The sequence below is a fragment of the Rhineura floridana genome, chromosome 2 (assembly GCF_030035675.1).
Source record: "Rhineura floridana isolate rRhiFlo1 chromosome 2, rRhiFlo1.hap2, whole genome shotgun sequence".
Classification (NCBI taxonomy): domain Eukaryota; kingdom Metazoa; phylum Chordata; class Lepidosauria; order Squamata; family Rhineuridae; genus Rhineura; species Rhineura floridana.
The window spans coordinates 140,523,639-140,540,423 of record NC_084481.1 but is presented as its reverse complement, the minus strand read 5'-3'; the positions used below and the strand labels follow the sequence as shown (position 1 = coordinate 140,540,423).

Sequence of the window (16,785 nt, the reverse complement as noted above, 5' to 3'; positions counted from 1 at the left end):
CCAAAAGAACTTAGCTAAACGCTACGCTATATAGATCTCAATCTTGTTCGTACGAAAGGCAAGAATGAACTGGAGAGTGGGAGGGGCCTGACGCCCCTAGTCTTGACTTCAAAGACATTCTTGCCTTCGCACGATAGGTAGAGCTAAAACCCGTTGTGATGGCCGGACTCATAGGGAAAATATTCTAATTTGAAATAAACAACAACACTGTTAGCCATTAGGCTTTCCCAAGTAATAAATTTTTCTCAGCATTTTGGATTTTTCTCTCCTTTCTTAGTAGATATCAAATAAGCCAACAGGTGCATTATGAGAATGCCAAGTACCCCATAAGGAGCATACTCACAGCAAAGTCATCAAAATTGTTTGGCCAATACTGCAACTGTTCAAATGTGCCACACTGGAAAGTGGCATTTCCAGTTGTCATGTTGGCAACACTATAAGGGAATAAGAAATGTAAAGTTATTTCATCATTGTGTAGAATGCCATGTTGGACTAGATTAGCTGCTGCTGTGAGGCTGGCCATTTTGGCAGCAGAAATTATGTGATACCATAATTGAAGAGGAAAATCACAAGTTTGACATTTGGGGACCAAGATATATTTTTCCTATTCATACATTCAGAGGCATAATAAGCTACAACAAGACTAAAAGGATACAGTGAGAGAGAATATTCACCCAGTTCTTCCAAGGTTGGGAATTTGTTTTGAACTACAGAGATGCCCCTACATTATTATTATTGTTATTTAATTACGTTTCTTTCCCGCACTTCTTTCAGAAGGAGCCCAGGGCGGCAAACAAAGGACAAAACACTAAAAACATTTTAAAACATCTCAAAAACATCTTCTAAAAAATAGAAGCAAGTTAACATTTCAGTCAGGCACCATTTAGGACTCAGTCCCAGAACGGGTTTATTTGCCAAGGCTCAATCCTGAAGAAGTCATCAAAATGTGAAGAATGTATCTGAGCTTAACTGAGTGCTTTTTCTTCACCGTGGTGTAACACAGCCTTCCTCAATCTGTCTCGGACTTCACCGCCCATCAGCCTCAACCAGCATGTGCTGGCTAAGGCTGATGGCAGTTGACACAAAAAAAATCTTGAGAGCACCAGAGTGAGGAAGGCTGGTGCAGCTACAGCCAGTCTCCACAAAATCTGGGATCACATGGCTTAGCTTCCAGTGCCCCAGCATCTCAAGATCAGTTCACCAAGACAGCAAGCTGCCCAAGGAGACTTTGACGTTTCCTCTCTTGCTGTTTGCAAAGAAAAGGATGGACGGGCAGGAGACTCCACTAATTCTGCCTAACACTGCCGGCCAGCTAGTTTGTGCTCACCACAACCCTGCCCTTGCGTGGCTGAGATCTTGAATTACAACATCATGTATGGAAGAAAGCGCAATACAAAGTCAGGGACTGCCCTTCTTCCAAAGTGTGGAGGGTCATCCAAGCCAAGCTGTGCTTCAGAGGCATACTATGAAGTGCAGTACCATGCAGAAGATATATTTCTATCCTTTGAGCACTTCCTAAGCCTGGAACCTAAGAGGACCTCCCACTGCTGTTTCCTCCTCCTTTCCAGCCACCTAGTCCCATCCCCAGCAGTGGCTGAGCATTCAAGGTGCCTCTGCCTTCTCATCACCAGCTGGTGCTCAGTCCACAAACCACCAATGCTGCCCACTGTCTCTTCCTTCTCCAATGATGGAAGGGGGGCAGGATATGTACTGAAAGGTGGCAAGAAGCAGACAGGGAGGGCAGACACCTAGTGCGTTAATCTGTGCTGGAGCAGAGCTGGGGTGGGGAGGGGGAGAGGAGGCGTGGGGAGACAGGAGCTGTGAGCCACACAGCTCAGTACACGGGAGAAGGGAGGGTATCATGCTAGAGAGGGAGTAGGGCAGACACACAGAAGATGGGAAGCAACAGGTTGGTGTCAAACCAAGAAGCATTAAGCTATATTCAACCTGCCTCTGGTAGGCACTCTACAGAAAACAGGACAATCACAGCTTCTGCCCTTTCAAGTCTTACCTGGTATTGCCCATGGGAACAATGGCACCCCTAAACAGTTCCATCCCTGCTATTGCAAACGTATAGAAAACCACCTAGAGAAGAACAAGTTGGACATCAGTTACTTTCTATTGCTAATCTCCTAGCCCAAGGTCACTGTTACAAACAGTACCCATTTTACACTAATATTGGTTCACTTTTGTATTTTACTACAAGCAGTTTGGAGAAGCAGTGAAGACAGAAAAACCTCAAAGCACCTGCTCTATAGCAGTCTTGATGTAGTAAGATATATGCCCTAGGAGCAGAGTCAGACATTGAGGAATGGCACACCACAGGATCCTAAAGCATCTTCCGTCATGAGCCCTCTGAGGCTATACTATCCTACAGAGGACAGTATCAAGTACCCTTCCTTGGATGTGTTGAATTGCTTTTCATGATTTGAAGATTGTGGTCAAGTGTTCTAGATGCCTTAATTACACCCATTGGTGTATTTACATACATGCACACAGAGAAAAGTTGTGCTTCTCTGCAGCACATAACTTGTGTTTCTCTGAACTATCATTTATCACATTACGATTCTCAGTACTGGTGTTCAAATGTCAATTAATACTTGTTTTCCCCAAAACAACTGAGCAAACACAGACACTTTCAAATGATACCCATTCATGATCCACTTTTACAATCGCTAAATATAAATAAATATATTGATGGATTGATATAGCAGCCATCTATGCTCAAAGACTGATATGGCAGGTCTCTATCCTAAGGGTTTTACCATGTAAAACAGATGCAGGGAAACAAAGGAAGATAGGAAAGAGAGGCATGGGTAGGCAGGGAAAAGTTATTAACTTTTTTAAACTATTTATCTGATGTTATTGGCCTTATTAGGAAAATTATCTGTTCCCATGCTTCTGTGATAGAAAAGACCCATGAATTGTCTGCCAAACTATTCGGAAGATCATCTTCACCTTGCAATTCCTAAATCTGCCAACAGGTGGAGCCTCAGCCTTTTTGATAACTCAAAACTGTTTCTGCATTATTCTACTTTTATTTAACCTCTTAGTAAAAAACAAAGTGATATCATTCAATGACTCCATGCAGACAATGGAGCTCCAAGGTGGCAAAGGAATTCCATAACTGGACCTTACGCTACCTTTAACAAACATGATACAACTTGAACCCCCCCCACACACACAAATACGCTTGTCATTGTAGCTCTCAAGCAGGAGAGATAGGCTAACTGGCACTCAAGATCAAAATAAGATTAGGCATTCTCTACAAGAGATTTCTTACTACATGAATATATTCCATGTCTAATATCATATGAAAAACCAAAACGGTATTATTTGAAATGGCAAAAGTGCCCTTTTCCCTTTTTTCTCTGAAACCACCCCGTATAGTGCAGGGAAGGGAATTTTTTTTTTTAACTCATAGCATGTATTCACACACCATCTTCCCATGAGACATGCTATAAGCTGTTAGGGCCATTTGGAAAGGGCCACCCACTTCTCATGGTGATGTCAGCCGACTGCTGTCAGTTGGCCCTTCTTCAAAGGAAATAATAAGGAGTGCACTCCTAAGTGTGCTTCTGATTCTTTCCTTTCTTCCTTTGCAGCCTGGCTTGGACTCAAGCCAGGTTGCACAGGAAGATCCCTGTCGAAAGCAGGGATTGGTTGCACTAAGGAGGCTCCCTGCTGAGGGAATTCTTGCTGATCATCTGATCGGTGCTTATAGTAAGCCCCACTTTGGGTAGGGGTGGCACAGATGATCCCAGTGGGGTTTACTATATGCACTGATTAGCTGATCAGTGCTGATAGCAAGCCCAGCTTTAGACAAGGATCAGCTGTACTAGGGAGTTCCCAACAGACACTCTGCAGTGCAGCCAGTCCTTGCAGTGCTTCTGTCACCACCATTCAACTAACCAGTGCTAGCACAAACATCATTTGTCAAAGAACAGCTGGGAGCACACTTTAAGACTGTTCCAGATTTAAGATTGCTCCAGATTGTTCCTTTGCAGCCATGTCTTCACCTGTCCCACACCTGATGTCAAATGACACCAGGTGAGGATCAGGTGAATGTGGTTTGGGAAAAATGGCTCTGCAGGCCAACTAAGGACTCCCTACAGTTCCCTACCACTGTGTTATGAGTAGACCAAGTCACTCTTCCCTCTCCCTCTCTGACACCTTAACTTTCCGAAAGCTGCTCTCAATATTCCACAGGTCCTGGAAGCTCACAAGTCCTTGTTGATCTTTTTTGAGTTCCATAAAGATTTTTTTTTTCAGTTTTCAAACTAAGGAGTCTCCAAAATTTGTTTCCAAATTAAGAAGCACTCAACCAACTAGGGTTGGTATTAGAAGGAATAATAAAAAGATATACAGTTGAGGAGTGGATGGGCAGATATGAAAGATTAATTGGATAAAAAAATTAGTCAACCATGCTGATTTCACTAGGGTTAACTAAGTCTGCATTCATATATTCCATTGCCAAATATCCTTTTAATAAAATTATTTCATTAAGATTGAACATACAAGGAGAAATGCATCTTTATTGGTTTTCCCTTACCACCAAGATCCCTGCAAAGGCTCTTATATTTTTCACAAGATCTAGCAATGTACTGGCAACTAAAGACATGAACTGGAAAAAGAGATAAAGAATTATTAGTTTTTTTATTTAAAAATATTCATATACTTAAAAGAAAGGGGGTGGGGAAGAAATATAATAAAATTCAAACAAAGCAGAAGTACCTTTATATTGGGGATGATCCGCAGAAATCTGAACACTATAAGCATGTTTGCTAGACGAACCATGTCCCATAGAGACAGCAAGCCCAACATTTCAGGTTTCCTAAAATAACACACACATGCAAAAACTGGGAAAAGGAACTAAACCATGTCTGATATTCTAGCCAGCTAAGGATGTTATCTTACTCATGCAAGATGTTTGTCCCAATATTACAAAAAACAATACAAGACAACATGGACTTAATGTAGCACTTTTGCCTTAACAGTTGAGAATTGTGTGGATGTTCCCTCATTCTCAGATCACACTGAGGTGACCATTTCAAGTCAGTATGCCGTGTGTATGTGTTTGTGTGTGAGTGAGAGAGATCCTCTAATCAACTCAATTTTAAGCATTTTTTTAAAGGGCCCTTATTGAAACCGAGAGAAATATTACATTTTAAAAATTTATTTATTATTACATTTATATCCCACCTTTCCTTCAAGGTGGCATACAAACATACTTCTCCCCTTCCTGATTTTATCCTCACAAAAAAGCCTGTGACATAAGAGACAGTGACAGCTAAATGTGGGCTGGATGGAACAACTATCAGGTGGATCCACAGTTGGCTCCACAATTGTAGTCAAAGAGTGCTTATCAATGGTTCCTTCTCAAACTGGGCGGAAGTAACGAGTGGGGTACCACAGAGCTCGGTCCCGGGCCCAGTGCTCTTTAACATTTTTATTAATGACTTGGATGAGGACGTATAAAGCATGCTTATCAAATTTGCAGATGATACAGAATTGGGGGGCACAGCTAATACCGTGGAAGATAGAAACAAAATTCAAAGGGACCTTGATAGGCTGGAGCATTGGGCTGAAAACAGAATGAAATTCAACATGGATAAATGCAAAATTCTACACTTAGGAAAAAGAAACCAAATGCACAGTTATAAGATGGGAGATATGTGGCTCAGCAGCACATGTGAGAAGGATCTTGGAATTGTCGTTTATCACAAGATGAATATGAACCAACAGTGTGATGTGGCTGCAAAAAAGGCAAATGCTATATTAGGCTGCATTAACAGAAGTATAGTTTCCAAATCGCGTGAAGTATTAGTTCCCCTCTATTCAGCACTGGTTAGGCCTCATCTTGAATACTGTGTCCAGTTCTGGTCTCCGCACTTCAAGAAGGATGCAGACAAACTGGAACAGGTTCAGAGGAGGGCAACAAGGATGATCAGGGGACTGGAAACAAAGCCCTAGGAGGAGAGACTGAAAGAACTGGGCATGTTTAGCCTGGAGAAGAGAAGACTGAGGGGATATATGATAGCACTCTTCAAGTACATGAAAGGTTGTCACACAGAGGAGGGCCGGGATCTCTTCTCGATCATCCCAGAGTGCAGGACACAGAATAATGGGCTCAAGTTGCAGGAAGCCAGATTTCGACTGGACATCAGGAAAAACTTCCTAACTGTTAGAGCCATACGACAATGAAACCAATTATCTAAAGAGGTAGTGGGCTCTCCAACACTGGAGGCATTCAAGAGGCAACTGGACAGCCATCTGTCAGGAATGCTTTGATTTGGATTCCTGCATTGCGCAGGGGGTTGGACTTGATGGCCTTATAGGACCCTTCCAACTCTACTATTCTATGCCTCTATGACTGGCTCAAGGGCACGCAGAGAGCTTCATGGCCAAGCAGGGATTTGAACCCTAGACTCCCAGGTCCCACTCCAGCACTGTAACCACTACACCACCCTGGTTCTTTGGCTCCATGGTTGCAAGCCTGCTATTTTCTCTGAAAGGATTTTCCATTGTGCTTGCAGATATTATTAGATCTCTGTGAAACACAGATAATGCACCACTAGGTCCCTCGCATGTCACACTTTTTTTAAAAAAAATCTACAAATGAAGAGCTATCAGAGCCTGCCACTAATAGAAAAAACAGCTGATTTAAAGCCAGACAAGAGACAGCTGCTGGTCATAATTTTCCTGCCCCCACCTCTACATTCTGGGAAGAGGCAAATGGTGGATGGTAGTAGCATCAAAAGGCATACATTTCTGGACAGCTACATTTGCTTATGAAGGGCACATACCAGCCCAGATGAGGAAATCCATACACAGCAAAAGTTGACACTTCCAAAACCTTTGAGAAAAAGGAGAGCAAAGGTTATAACAATTATTATTATTTATGAGCTAGGTGTTTAGGTAATAGACAATATTTATTAGAAACAAACATCCTGACAACATGACACTGAGATCTTTGTAACAAGCATGATCTTGAAAGCTTTTTTTCTTCCCTCTGCATCCCACAAAGTAGTTTCCACCCATGAAAGAAATACAACCATCACATTCAGACTTTTAGACTATCCTTTTACAAACAAGAAGTTATTTTCTGATTCAACTGTGCAGCACACACACAAAAACAAGGCCAAGGCAGTCACATGTACAAACTCTTTTCTTATCCTATAGCATATTGTCAATTGCCATCTTTATTATGCAAACACAGAACAGAGGTTATTTAGCAATACTCACCATCAGAACCAGAGTCAGAAGTCCATCAAATATGTTGCTTGGGTAAGATAAATATCTTTTTAATCCCAGAGCTAGCAGTTTCAACGACATTTCCAGAAGGTAGTAGAAAATGAAGAAACAGTTTATAACCTTGAAAATTTAAATTATAGTTTAATTAACAATTCAGCATTTAATGAAATACACATATCAGAGAAAGACAGAGAGAGAGAGACCTTACCCCTAAAAAGAAGTCATCCCGTGCAGCTGGTGGCTTATCTGCATCTATTACCATGATCACCTTGAGGGGAGGAGAAATAGACAATAATTAACTGGTGCCAAACTTTTAAACTAAAGCATTATAAAGTGTTCGAATCAAAGCTGTTCTTAACTCACACCTAGCACATAAAATAAATATAAAAACGACCAGATCATAAGAAATCTTAACCAACCCACTAAGTACTATACCTATGGGGCACTGGGGGCTGTAAAAGTTTGCATGCTGATACATTGACAGCCTACTGGTTTGTCAAATATTCCAAAAATGCCACTGTGCAAATGGCACCTTGATTAATGAAATTAAAAGGTGTCATTTGTTTGCAAGGGCAGGAAAAAGGGCAGCAGCCACTAGCCATTCAACAGCCAGGGCATACCTAAGAACATAGCAAAGCTATAACTGCAAACATCTCCAAACAGGAAGACAGGCAGCCTCCAGGGGTAAAAGCCACTGTGTCTGCCTAGAATCAGCGAGTATAGCTGCTATCCAATTTGATGCTTGCTTTTTGGTAATTAGCGTTAAGTATCAAACTTGATGATGATATTTGTTGTTCTCGTTGTTAATGCTTTAAAAATGTGTTGTTTTCATTGTTAACACTTTACTTGGCAGTATATGACCAGTCAATTGACCAAACTGTTTTTTCACTGGTCAAATGCCCAACCATACTGGGTTGTTAAAGCATTAGCTCTGTCAAATTATTTGCCTGGAAGAACTTGCCACTTGATAGTGAGTGACAATCTGCAAAGCTACACTGAATTAGTGGGGAACCTCATTGACCTAATTAGGCCCACTAGCCCATCCCATTTGGTCTGTGAGGCTGTTTTGGCCAAGACACACCCACCTGCACTAAAGATAAAGGCAGATGAAGAGGCAGATGGTGAAAAGAGGGGTTGCAGGCACCGCCGACCCTGTGCAAAGCCCGTGCACAGCACTTGGCACATGCTGACAATCAGTTGATTGTTGGGGTTTCTGTGCCAGTGATCAGCTGATCCTTGGTGCCTCCATGCAGAATGGCACACAAGTTTGAGATGTTTTCAACACATGCTGAAGAGGCAACCCTTTTGCAAGACAGCTTGCCTGCCCATCAATTCAAGTGCCTGCAGTGGAAATTACACAGAAACCACCTGTGTACAACATGGTTCTTTCTGTGTTCACACACAAAGCTCAGTTGGAAGGGGTTCACAGGGCAAATGCAGCAGTTGAAATCTAGTTCATAAACCTTTCAAGCATCCGTCCCAGATCATGGCTTTTAAGATAAAACAAGTTCTTGTTCCACCAAGAACAAGCAAATGCAACAGCGGTCTTCAATTCAATGAAGTTTAAGAACCACCATGCTTCAGCATTAAACCTTTGGAAGGTGATGAGAAAGGACCTCTAACGTTACAAAAAGTCATTTCTAATCAATAGACATTATTTCTGGTGTACTAGAAATACACCAGGAATGTATTTTTGTAGTTGCCAGTGACAATTCCCATACAAATACACTGTGGGATGCCAGCAACTAGATTAAATGCCTTATATCCGAGATGTCCAAACTTTCCCAAACCAGAGTTTCTATCCCTGTGATCATGTGTGTACAGTTCCTTTTTTCATAGGAATCCCATAACGTAATACATTAATAAAGTGACGTGAAGTATAAAAGAGTTGTCCAGTGCAGCAAAATGAATCCTAACTTCGTATATAGTAGGAAAGGAAACATGTGGCTCTCCAGATGTTGTTTATTTTTATTTATTTAACAAAATAAATACACCCCTTGATTGTAAAAAAACCAAACCTCTAAGATGTTTACAAAAAACTTTAAATGACCAATAAAATGGTTAAAAACAAGTAATTAAAAACATTTTAAAAACAGCCCAGACTAAAAGATAAATGAAAACACATCAACATCTTTGTGTCTGGATTGGCTTGTGTAAACAAAAAGGTTTTAAGCAGCCAGCATGGCCAATGGTCAGGGATATTGGGAGCTGCAGCCAGCAACATCTAGATGGCCACCAATTCCCAACCACTGCAGTTCCGAGAAACATCTGTTTGGCTGCTAGTGGACTCCGGATGCCGCTTGAAGATTTAGTTTGATCCAGCAGGGCTTCTGTGCTCTAACAAAAATAGCTACCTCAAACAAAACGAAGAGAAACTGGCCTGCTAAAACTGGTTTTAATGTAAAATCACTCCTCAGAAATGTATTTAAAACATGGTATACTTACGCACACACAGCAAATGTTTGCTAGAGCAACAGCATTCCCTAAATACCCAAAGTAGCGATGACCAAAGACAAATTGAACTCTCCGTAGAAAAGGCGACTGATAATCTGGCCTGGGAGGACGCTGAAAAGAAAACATAAAAGCCCTGTCAACATGACCTATTGTTTCAGGACGTCTTCAAGAACACATGGCCTTGAGGTGGTGTGAGCAAGGGGAGGCATAAATCTAGTGACTTAAGTCCATATCACTGAGGTCTGTTGTGACAGCGCTGCTACAGTTCCACACAAGCCTGCAGCCCTTCTTCAGAGACCTAGTAGGGTGACAGAAAAGCAAACCCCATCCACATATCTCTAAGGGCAACAAGATTAAGGCAGATGAACATTACTACTAATCAGATTCCTCAGAAGGCTTTCCCTTGTAACCTTATAGCATGAGCAGAAATAAGAATTCTGAGCAGTTTCTGTATGTTTTAGGGCATCTTTGGCATATATCTTTTTTCATTTTCTGCACTCTTCTGGGAGAAGTGAGACCCTATTTAGAAAGCAGGGATTCACAACGTAGCAGCACTGTTGTTGTTATTAATTTATTTATACACAGCATTATCTATGTACATGATGCTTTACAAAGAATAGGTATGGCAGGTCCCTCACCCAAAAGGGTTTACAGTCTAAAACAGACACAAGGAAGCAACAGAGGAAGGGGGTGTTGGAAGGATGTGTAGGCAGGGTGGGAATATGTGATTACTTCAATTATACGTACTTTGGATACAACAGGGACTAGAAGAATGATCCAAAGGCTTCTCAGAAAAAGTGGATTTTGCAGAGGGAAATTTATGGCATTTTAAGCATTATAATTTTTGCTGATATTCTTCTTGGTTGTTTATATGGTCATGATTTAATGTAATTGATGTGGGTGGTCTTGTTTTATCACCATTTGCTGATATTTCATTAATATTAGCTTGCTGCAAATATCTGATGGATTTTTTAACTTTGTTTTTTATTTTTTTAGCTATATTGTTACAGGACAAGGGGTTCCCAGCATGGTGCCCTCCAGTTGTTGTTGGACTCCAACTCCTATCAGCCACAGCCAGCATGGCAAATGAACAGAGATGACGGGAGCTGAAGTCCAACAACGTCTGGAGGACACCATGTTGGGTATCCTTGTTACAGGATTCAATGTGATTATTGTGGTATACTTTGTCATTTATTTGGGCTGTAAACTGCCTTGAGTACAGTAATGCAGAAAGGCAGTATGCAAATCAGGAATAAAATGAAAAATGCAATCTCATATCTCGCTGACCAACCATAATGCACTCCATTGAGCATTGGGGGGGGGTAGCAACACACCAGCACTTGAAGCAATCACAACTAACATGACAATTTGTTGTATGAGCTCTTGACAAGTGTCTTAAAAAAGGGTAACAAACAACACTAACAAAAGTGCCTTCCTAATCAGGAAATGTGTATTCATTTAACCACATGTAGGATGCTCACATGTTGCAATAGGAGGGGGCACACTTCTAGTCCCATCCCTCATGATGTGTTCTCGTGGCTGCACTGCCCCACAACTTTCAAATACTCAAAAAGGAACCCTTTGCAGAAGCAGTTACTCTCCCATAGGGGGTCCACAGAAACAGGACCCCTATGCCATTGATATTCCCACTTGCACAGAGCTTATTATGCATGTGAGTAATTCCTTGCATGAAGGGCTCCTTTTTCAGTTCTCCGTGCTCAACATGCAAGTGATGCACCATCAGAGGCAGGGATATGCGAGTGCCTTACACACAAGTAAGCACATAATTAGGGCTAAGAAGGAACAGAAATTGAAAGGCAACTGTACTATAAACAAGCCAACAAGCATAATAAAACAAGAAACTTTGAGTTAACATTATTCATAACTATTCCCATTAACTTTATCCAAGCAATTCTTTATCAGAACTATCCAGCATTAATTGCAGTTACTTCAAGAATTCTCAGACTCACCACACAGTTAGAAAACCTGAATACTTATAGGGGACAAGGTTAATTTCCATTGCTTTACTGTGCAATGAAAAATAATGAAGAAAAAAATGAACAGTCAGAGAATCCTCTGCTGTACTGTAAGATGCCAAGTTCCTTTTTTTTGTTGTTCAGGGTCAATTTTGAGCCTTTTCAAAGCACTGCAGTGGAAACAACTCTGAGGCTTATACTAACCTCCCTCTACCCAACTCAGATAGTGAATTTTATTATTTTAACCAAGTACATAAGATCACACTGACCAAATGATCTATGTTGTTGAAAACTGATTCTGGTGCTGAGGAGAACCCACATAAAATAAAGGCAATCCAATTCAAAATTTATATTCTATGCCAGCTAAGGACAGGGAGGTTACATGCAAGCTTCAGACTCATTCCCATGAGTAGCTCCTACTGACTACTCTCCATGAATTTGTCTAGCAATCACAAATTTATGACTGCATCAATCAGACTTCACCAACCTGGCGCCCTTCAGATGTTTTGGACTATAGCTCCCATTATCCAAAGCCAGCATACCCAGAGGGTGTCAAGTTGGTAAGGCTGGCATAAATGATAGCCAGGCCCATACCTCTTTAACTTTGTGTTTGTCAAGTTCATCAAAGAGTGTCTGAAACTGAGCAGCAGACAGCCCTCCTGGGGGATACGCCTCAAGGTTCTGCATTTGTAAGAGAAACTGGTAGTTAACACACTGATTTTGCTTGTCAACAACAATATTTAAGATGAACTGAATACAACTAGTTAAATAAAAACATGAGTCCTACCCCAATGATTGCTTCCTTGCAATCAGAATCCATTTTTACTTTCTGAAGTACTTGAACTAAGGTCTCAGATTGGACACACAAGCTATGTAAAAGCAAAACGTGTGAGAAGGAATCATTAACCTTCTGTTCCTCATCTCCACCCAACCACCCCAAATGTGTGACCTGTAAAATTGTGGCATTGCATCAGCCTTTTAAAATGTATTTTACTTACACATTCTTATTGATAGAAGTCTCTTTCAGAGAGCAAAGAACTTCAAATGCAGCCCGGATTCCTAAACGTCTTCGGAAAAGTGAGGACTGAACCGATTTCTGAAAAGAGAAGAAAATCTATGTCTCCCAATACACAGCAGAAAGATATAGGCACTGAACATAAGGAACCAGAGAAGATTTGCTCTCTTTTGAAACTGTCACATGAAGTATAATGTGAATTAAAGGCTCCAGCCCAAGATAAGAAGTCTCTGCGACAAGCTCCATCATGAGCTCCTGGCCTCTGGAACACCTTCGCTGGTGTAACTGATTGGCACGCTCATGGAGTTAAGGAGAAGGTTACTGAAGTGTTGACCGCCGAGATTACTGAAACTCCGAAGATATGAATCTTGATGATGCAACTTTAAGGGACAAGTTGCAGGCGTCCAACAGTAAACACTGAGAAAAATCTCAAAGTGAAGCTCTCTTATCATCATACAAAAGAATTTTTCATGGAAGGAAGTTTGTGCATTCATCCAGGAGCAGCTGGCGGTGGGGCGATGCTGTGCCACTGCCTCTACTGACAGCAGCATCGCTGTCACTTAACGGGACAGTACCAGGGTGGTGGAGAGGTCAGGGATTCGCAAGTGAAGGATGGGAGGGCCAGATGGGCTGCACAGCCACCCTGCCCCATCCTAGTTAGCAGCAGTGCCGCCACTGGCAGGGGGTAGTTGTCCATTCCTGTATCCATCTGGAAAGTCGTCAGCTATGAAAATAATGATACTGTGGCATTAAATGATGTATGAATGAATCAGCCCTATAATATATAGATGCTACATAATTCATTTTGTTCAGAAGGCACCTCTCCTTCTTTGGACTGGGGGGGCGAGGAAGGAAGGAAGGAAGGAAGAGAAAGAAAAAGAAAGAAAGAAAGAAAGAAAGAAAAAGAAAGAAAGAAAGAAAGAAAGAAAGAAAGAAAGAAAGAAAGAAAGAAAGAAAGAAAGAAAGAAAGAAAGAAAGAAAGAAAGAAAGAAAGAAAGAAAGAAAGAAAGAAAGAAAGAACTTCACAGTTCTAACAACACACAAGAATATCTCTGGCTGAAAAAGAGTTGCCAGATCAAAATTCAAAATACAAGGAATGCTGTTGTCCATTATCTGGAATTAGGGAAAGCTGAAAAATGAGATCTAGGAAGAGGATACCACAACCACTTACCTTTTTTGGTCCCACAAACTAAAGGGGCACAGTTGCTTTTCTTGGCCATAATGGCAGAACCCTTTATTCTCCTAATGATGATAAATATGCAGCTATTTCAAAGCAAAGTACAAACAGTGTTTCTGGTTTCCTCACACACATAAAACTCTGTTACCCATTACTGTGGGTCATAATCCCCAATATCCCATTTCCCAAAAATGTAGCACTTCAGGAGAGAGATTGGGCATCCTTGGTATAGATCTACGAAAGTGCTTTTGGGTTTAAAGCAACACACATAATCTAACTTCCAGATTTGGGGCTTAACACATCGGAAGCGAAGGAAGGAAAGAACTGAAGAAGGGGCACTAAAGGCCCCCGAGATGGCTGGGCATAAATTTGTGTTAGTGTTGAGAGACCTTCATATCACACACCCCTGCAACAGCCTGCCAGGTAAATTCAAGAAACTGCTGGTTCCAGGAAAAATTCAGCACATTCTCTGCACTGGAAACCTCTGCACAAAGGATAGCTATGACTATCTGAAGACTCTGGCTGGCACTGTTCATGTAGTTAGAACATGAATTCTCCTGAATGGAAAGTTGTATCTGTTGGACAGTTTAAGATTGAGCTGATCCATGGCCATCAAGTTTTTCCATGGAGTGATGTGGCCAATCTGGCATTACTGCAAAGGCAGTTTGATGTGGACATCCTAATTTCAAGGCACACACAAATATTTGAAGCATTTCAACATGAAAACAAGTTCTGTATCAGCCCTGGATCAGTGACAGGAGTTTATAGTGCTTTGGAAAACAACATAATTGCTTCATTTGTGCTGAAAGACATCCAAGCTTCCGCTGTTGCCACTTAAGTTTATCAGCTGATTGGTGAATGGTGATGATGTGAAAGTAGAAAGAACCAAGTACAAGAAATCTTAAAGCAAATCGCTCTGCCTGGCTTTTCTCCATTTTTATTTTGTGCAATATGCACTCAGAGTCCACAGTGTTTGTTACATTGTTAGATTATGAAATAGCTCCTCTTACTCTGTTGTAGACAACGATTACAGTACTTGACGTCTTACAAAGACTGTCTTGGCTTAACTCTTTTCTTTTGCTTAAAAATTGTTCATGCCTGCAAATACCATTCAAGGTGCACAGCAAAGTTCTGTCTGTTCACGTGAACTATTCCCAGTTTTGTAATATTTTGCAATTAATATTATTGGATGGGCAGATAACAGTATCTCCTTAGGAAATGTCTGCTTACACCTTCTCTCTCTCTCTCTCCCCCCCTCTCTCCCTCTCTCGTGTGAGAGAGAGAGAGAGATGAACTGTGCATGTGAATATCACAATCAAGTGTATGTGAAAGGGAGCTAATCATGTGGATTTTCCTTGTTGAATCACTTCCTCCTGTGCTGGCAATCACATGGGAAAGACCCAACCAAGCCACTCTTGTGGTGGCAGCAGCACTCACATACAGCACAAACATTAGATCCGTCTGTGGAGAAGCGGGCTATGTCACAGCTGTATTTGTCTGTACCATAGCCAAAATCTCTACCACTCCGAACACCCTGAATCCTGAAGACCACTGAACTGCTCAAAGAGCAGGAATTTTCTGCACAGTAGCCTGTGCTATGTTTTGGCATTCCAAGAACTATGATTAACATGCAACAAAACATTAGTTAGGTTTTACTCACCAGAAGATATCCACGAAACTGATTGTATATTATTGCTGTCAGCAAGTTCATCAGAAATAAGTTCCCTTCAAAAAAAGAAAAACAATCTTTACTTTAAAAAAAAGCTACCATGTGTTTATTCAACTGCAGACTGAACTGAGTCCAGTTTGAATGCCTCATCATCTAGGAATTTGCAATGAAATGGCAACAATAAGGACAATTCCCAAAGTGAGTTGGTAAAATGGGGATTTTTTCTAAAATTATTTTAGAAGTATGAACACACATTTTAAAACCTGTTTTTTTCCCCTAGTGCACTCTTTCAAAGAGAAAGAAAGAAAAAAGATACCTGGCTTTTAAGACTGGCTTAGATAATTTTATGATGCATGAATGAATGATAAATTTTAATCAGATGGATTTTAAGCGACCCATAGATCTAGAAGATACTTTTTTCTGTCATTAAATATGGTTTTATTTTCCCAGAGAAAGCCACAACTCAGGGCAGGACAAGGGAGGGGGAGTATACAAGGTTAAAGAAAAAAATATTTCTAGGAAGTGCTTAACTGATGGTTTGGATGCAATATCTGAAAATAGGATGAATTATCTCACTGTAACGGCAGTCAGACCTTTAACCTTCAATTGTGTCACAGCTCACTTGTCGAGTTACCAACTGACCAGGAAGAACCCCAGCCTCTTGTACCTTGAACAGTCATCTGATTTACAGAAATAGCAGATGAAGCAAAAAACAACCCCAAATGCCTCATAGGGAAGTTGCTCTCCCCGATCACTTGGGTTGCCCTTTCCTGTACCCTTTCCAGCTCTATATCCTTTTGGAGGTGAGACAAGGCAACCAGAACTACATACAGTATTTTAAATGTGGTCAAACTACAGATTTGTGTAAGGCTGTTTCATTTTCAGTTCCTTTCACAATGGTTCCTAACATAAGAGGGTTGCCATCAGCCACAGCATTCTCCTTCCTCCCAGTTTTCCTTCTGTTCAGTAGGGGAAATCCTCCTTGGCTGCCTTGCCTCATTCCTTTTCAAGCTCCCTGCTGAGTCACACATGCCGTCTTCCCATTAATTTTCCAAAAGTTCTCAGAACCTGCAGAGTCAAAAGACTATGCTTGGAGGAAACGGATTATTTCCAATCTGGCTTCACACCTGGCCATAGCACTGAATCTGCCTTGGAAGCAGTGATGGGCTGGATGTGGGCATTGAGGCTGAATCCTGAAAAGACAGAGGTGTTATGCGTCCAGAGTTCTCATATCCAGGAG

At 41.2% G+C, this 16,785-nt stretch overlaps 1 protein-coding gene and 1 pseudogene across 7 annotated transcripts in view; one reads left to right on the top strand and one right to left on the bottom strand.

The window, feature by feature from the left end:
* The window catches only part of TPCN2 (two pore segment channel 2), a 69,749-nt gene that overhangs the window by 21,818 nt on the left and 31,146 nt on the right, over positions 1–16,785 (bottom strand). For 6 of the 7 annotated variants that reach the window (XM_061610675.1, XM_061610679.1, XM_061610681.1 and 3 more), the window contains 12 exons: positions 15,537–15,601; positions 12,683–12,780; positions 12,472–12,553; positions 12,279–12,365; positions 9,700–9,819; positions 7,463–7,522; positions 7,246–7,374; positions 6,807–6,856; positions 4,735–4,834; positions 4,553–4,624; positions 2,012–2,085; positions 344–434 (listed from right to left, as the gene is read on the bottom strand). In XM_061610675.1, coding sequence (XP_061466659.1) covers positions 344–434; positions 2,012–2,085; positions 4,553–4,624; positions 4,735–4,834; positions 6,807–6,856; positions 7,246–7,374; positions 7,463–7,522; positions 9,700–9,819; positions 12,279–12,365; positions 12,472–12,553; positions 12,683–12,780; positions 15,537–15,601 — 1,028 coding nt within the window. The remainder of the gene's footprint in view (positions 1–343; positions 435–2,011; positions 2,086–4,552; positions 4,625–4,734; positions 4,835–6,806; positions 6,857–7,245; positions 7,375–7,462; positions 7,523–9,699; positions 9,820–12,278; positions 12,366–12,471; positions 12,554–12,682; positions 12,781–15,536; positions 15,602–16,785) is intronic. The other variant, XM_061610676.1, reaches the window with a different exon arrangement.
* On the top strand, positions 14,230–14,781 carry LOC133378320 (vacuolar protein sorting-associated protein 29-like; annotated as a pseudogene).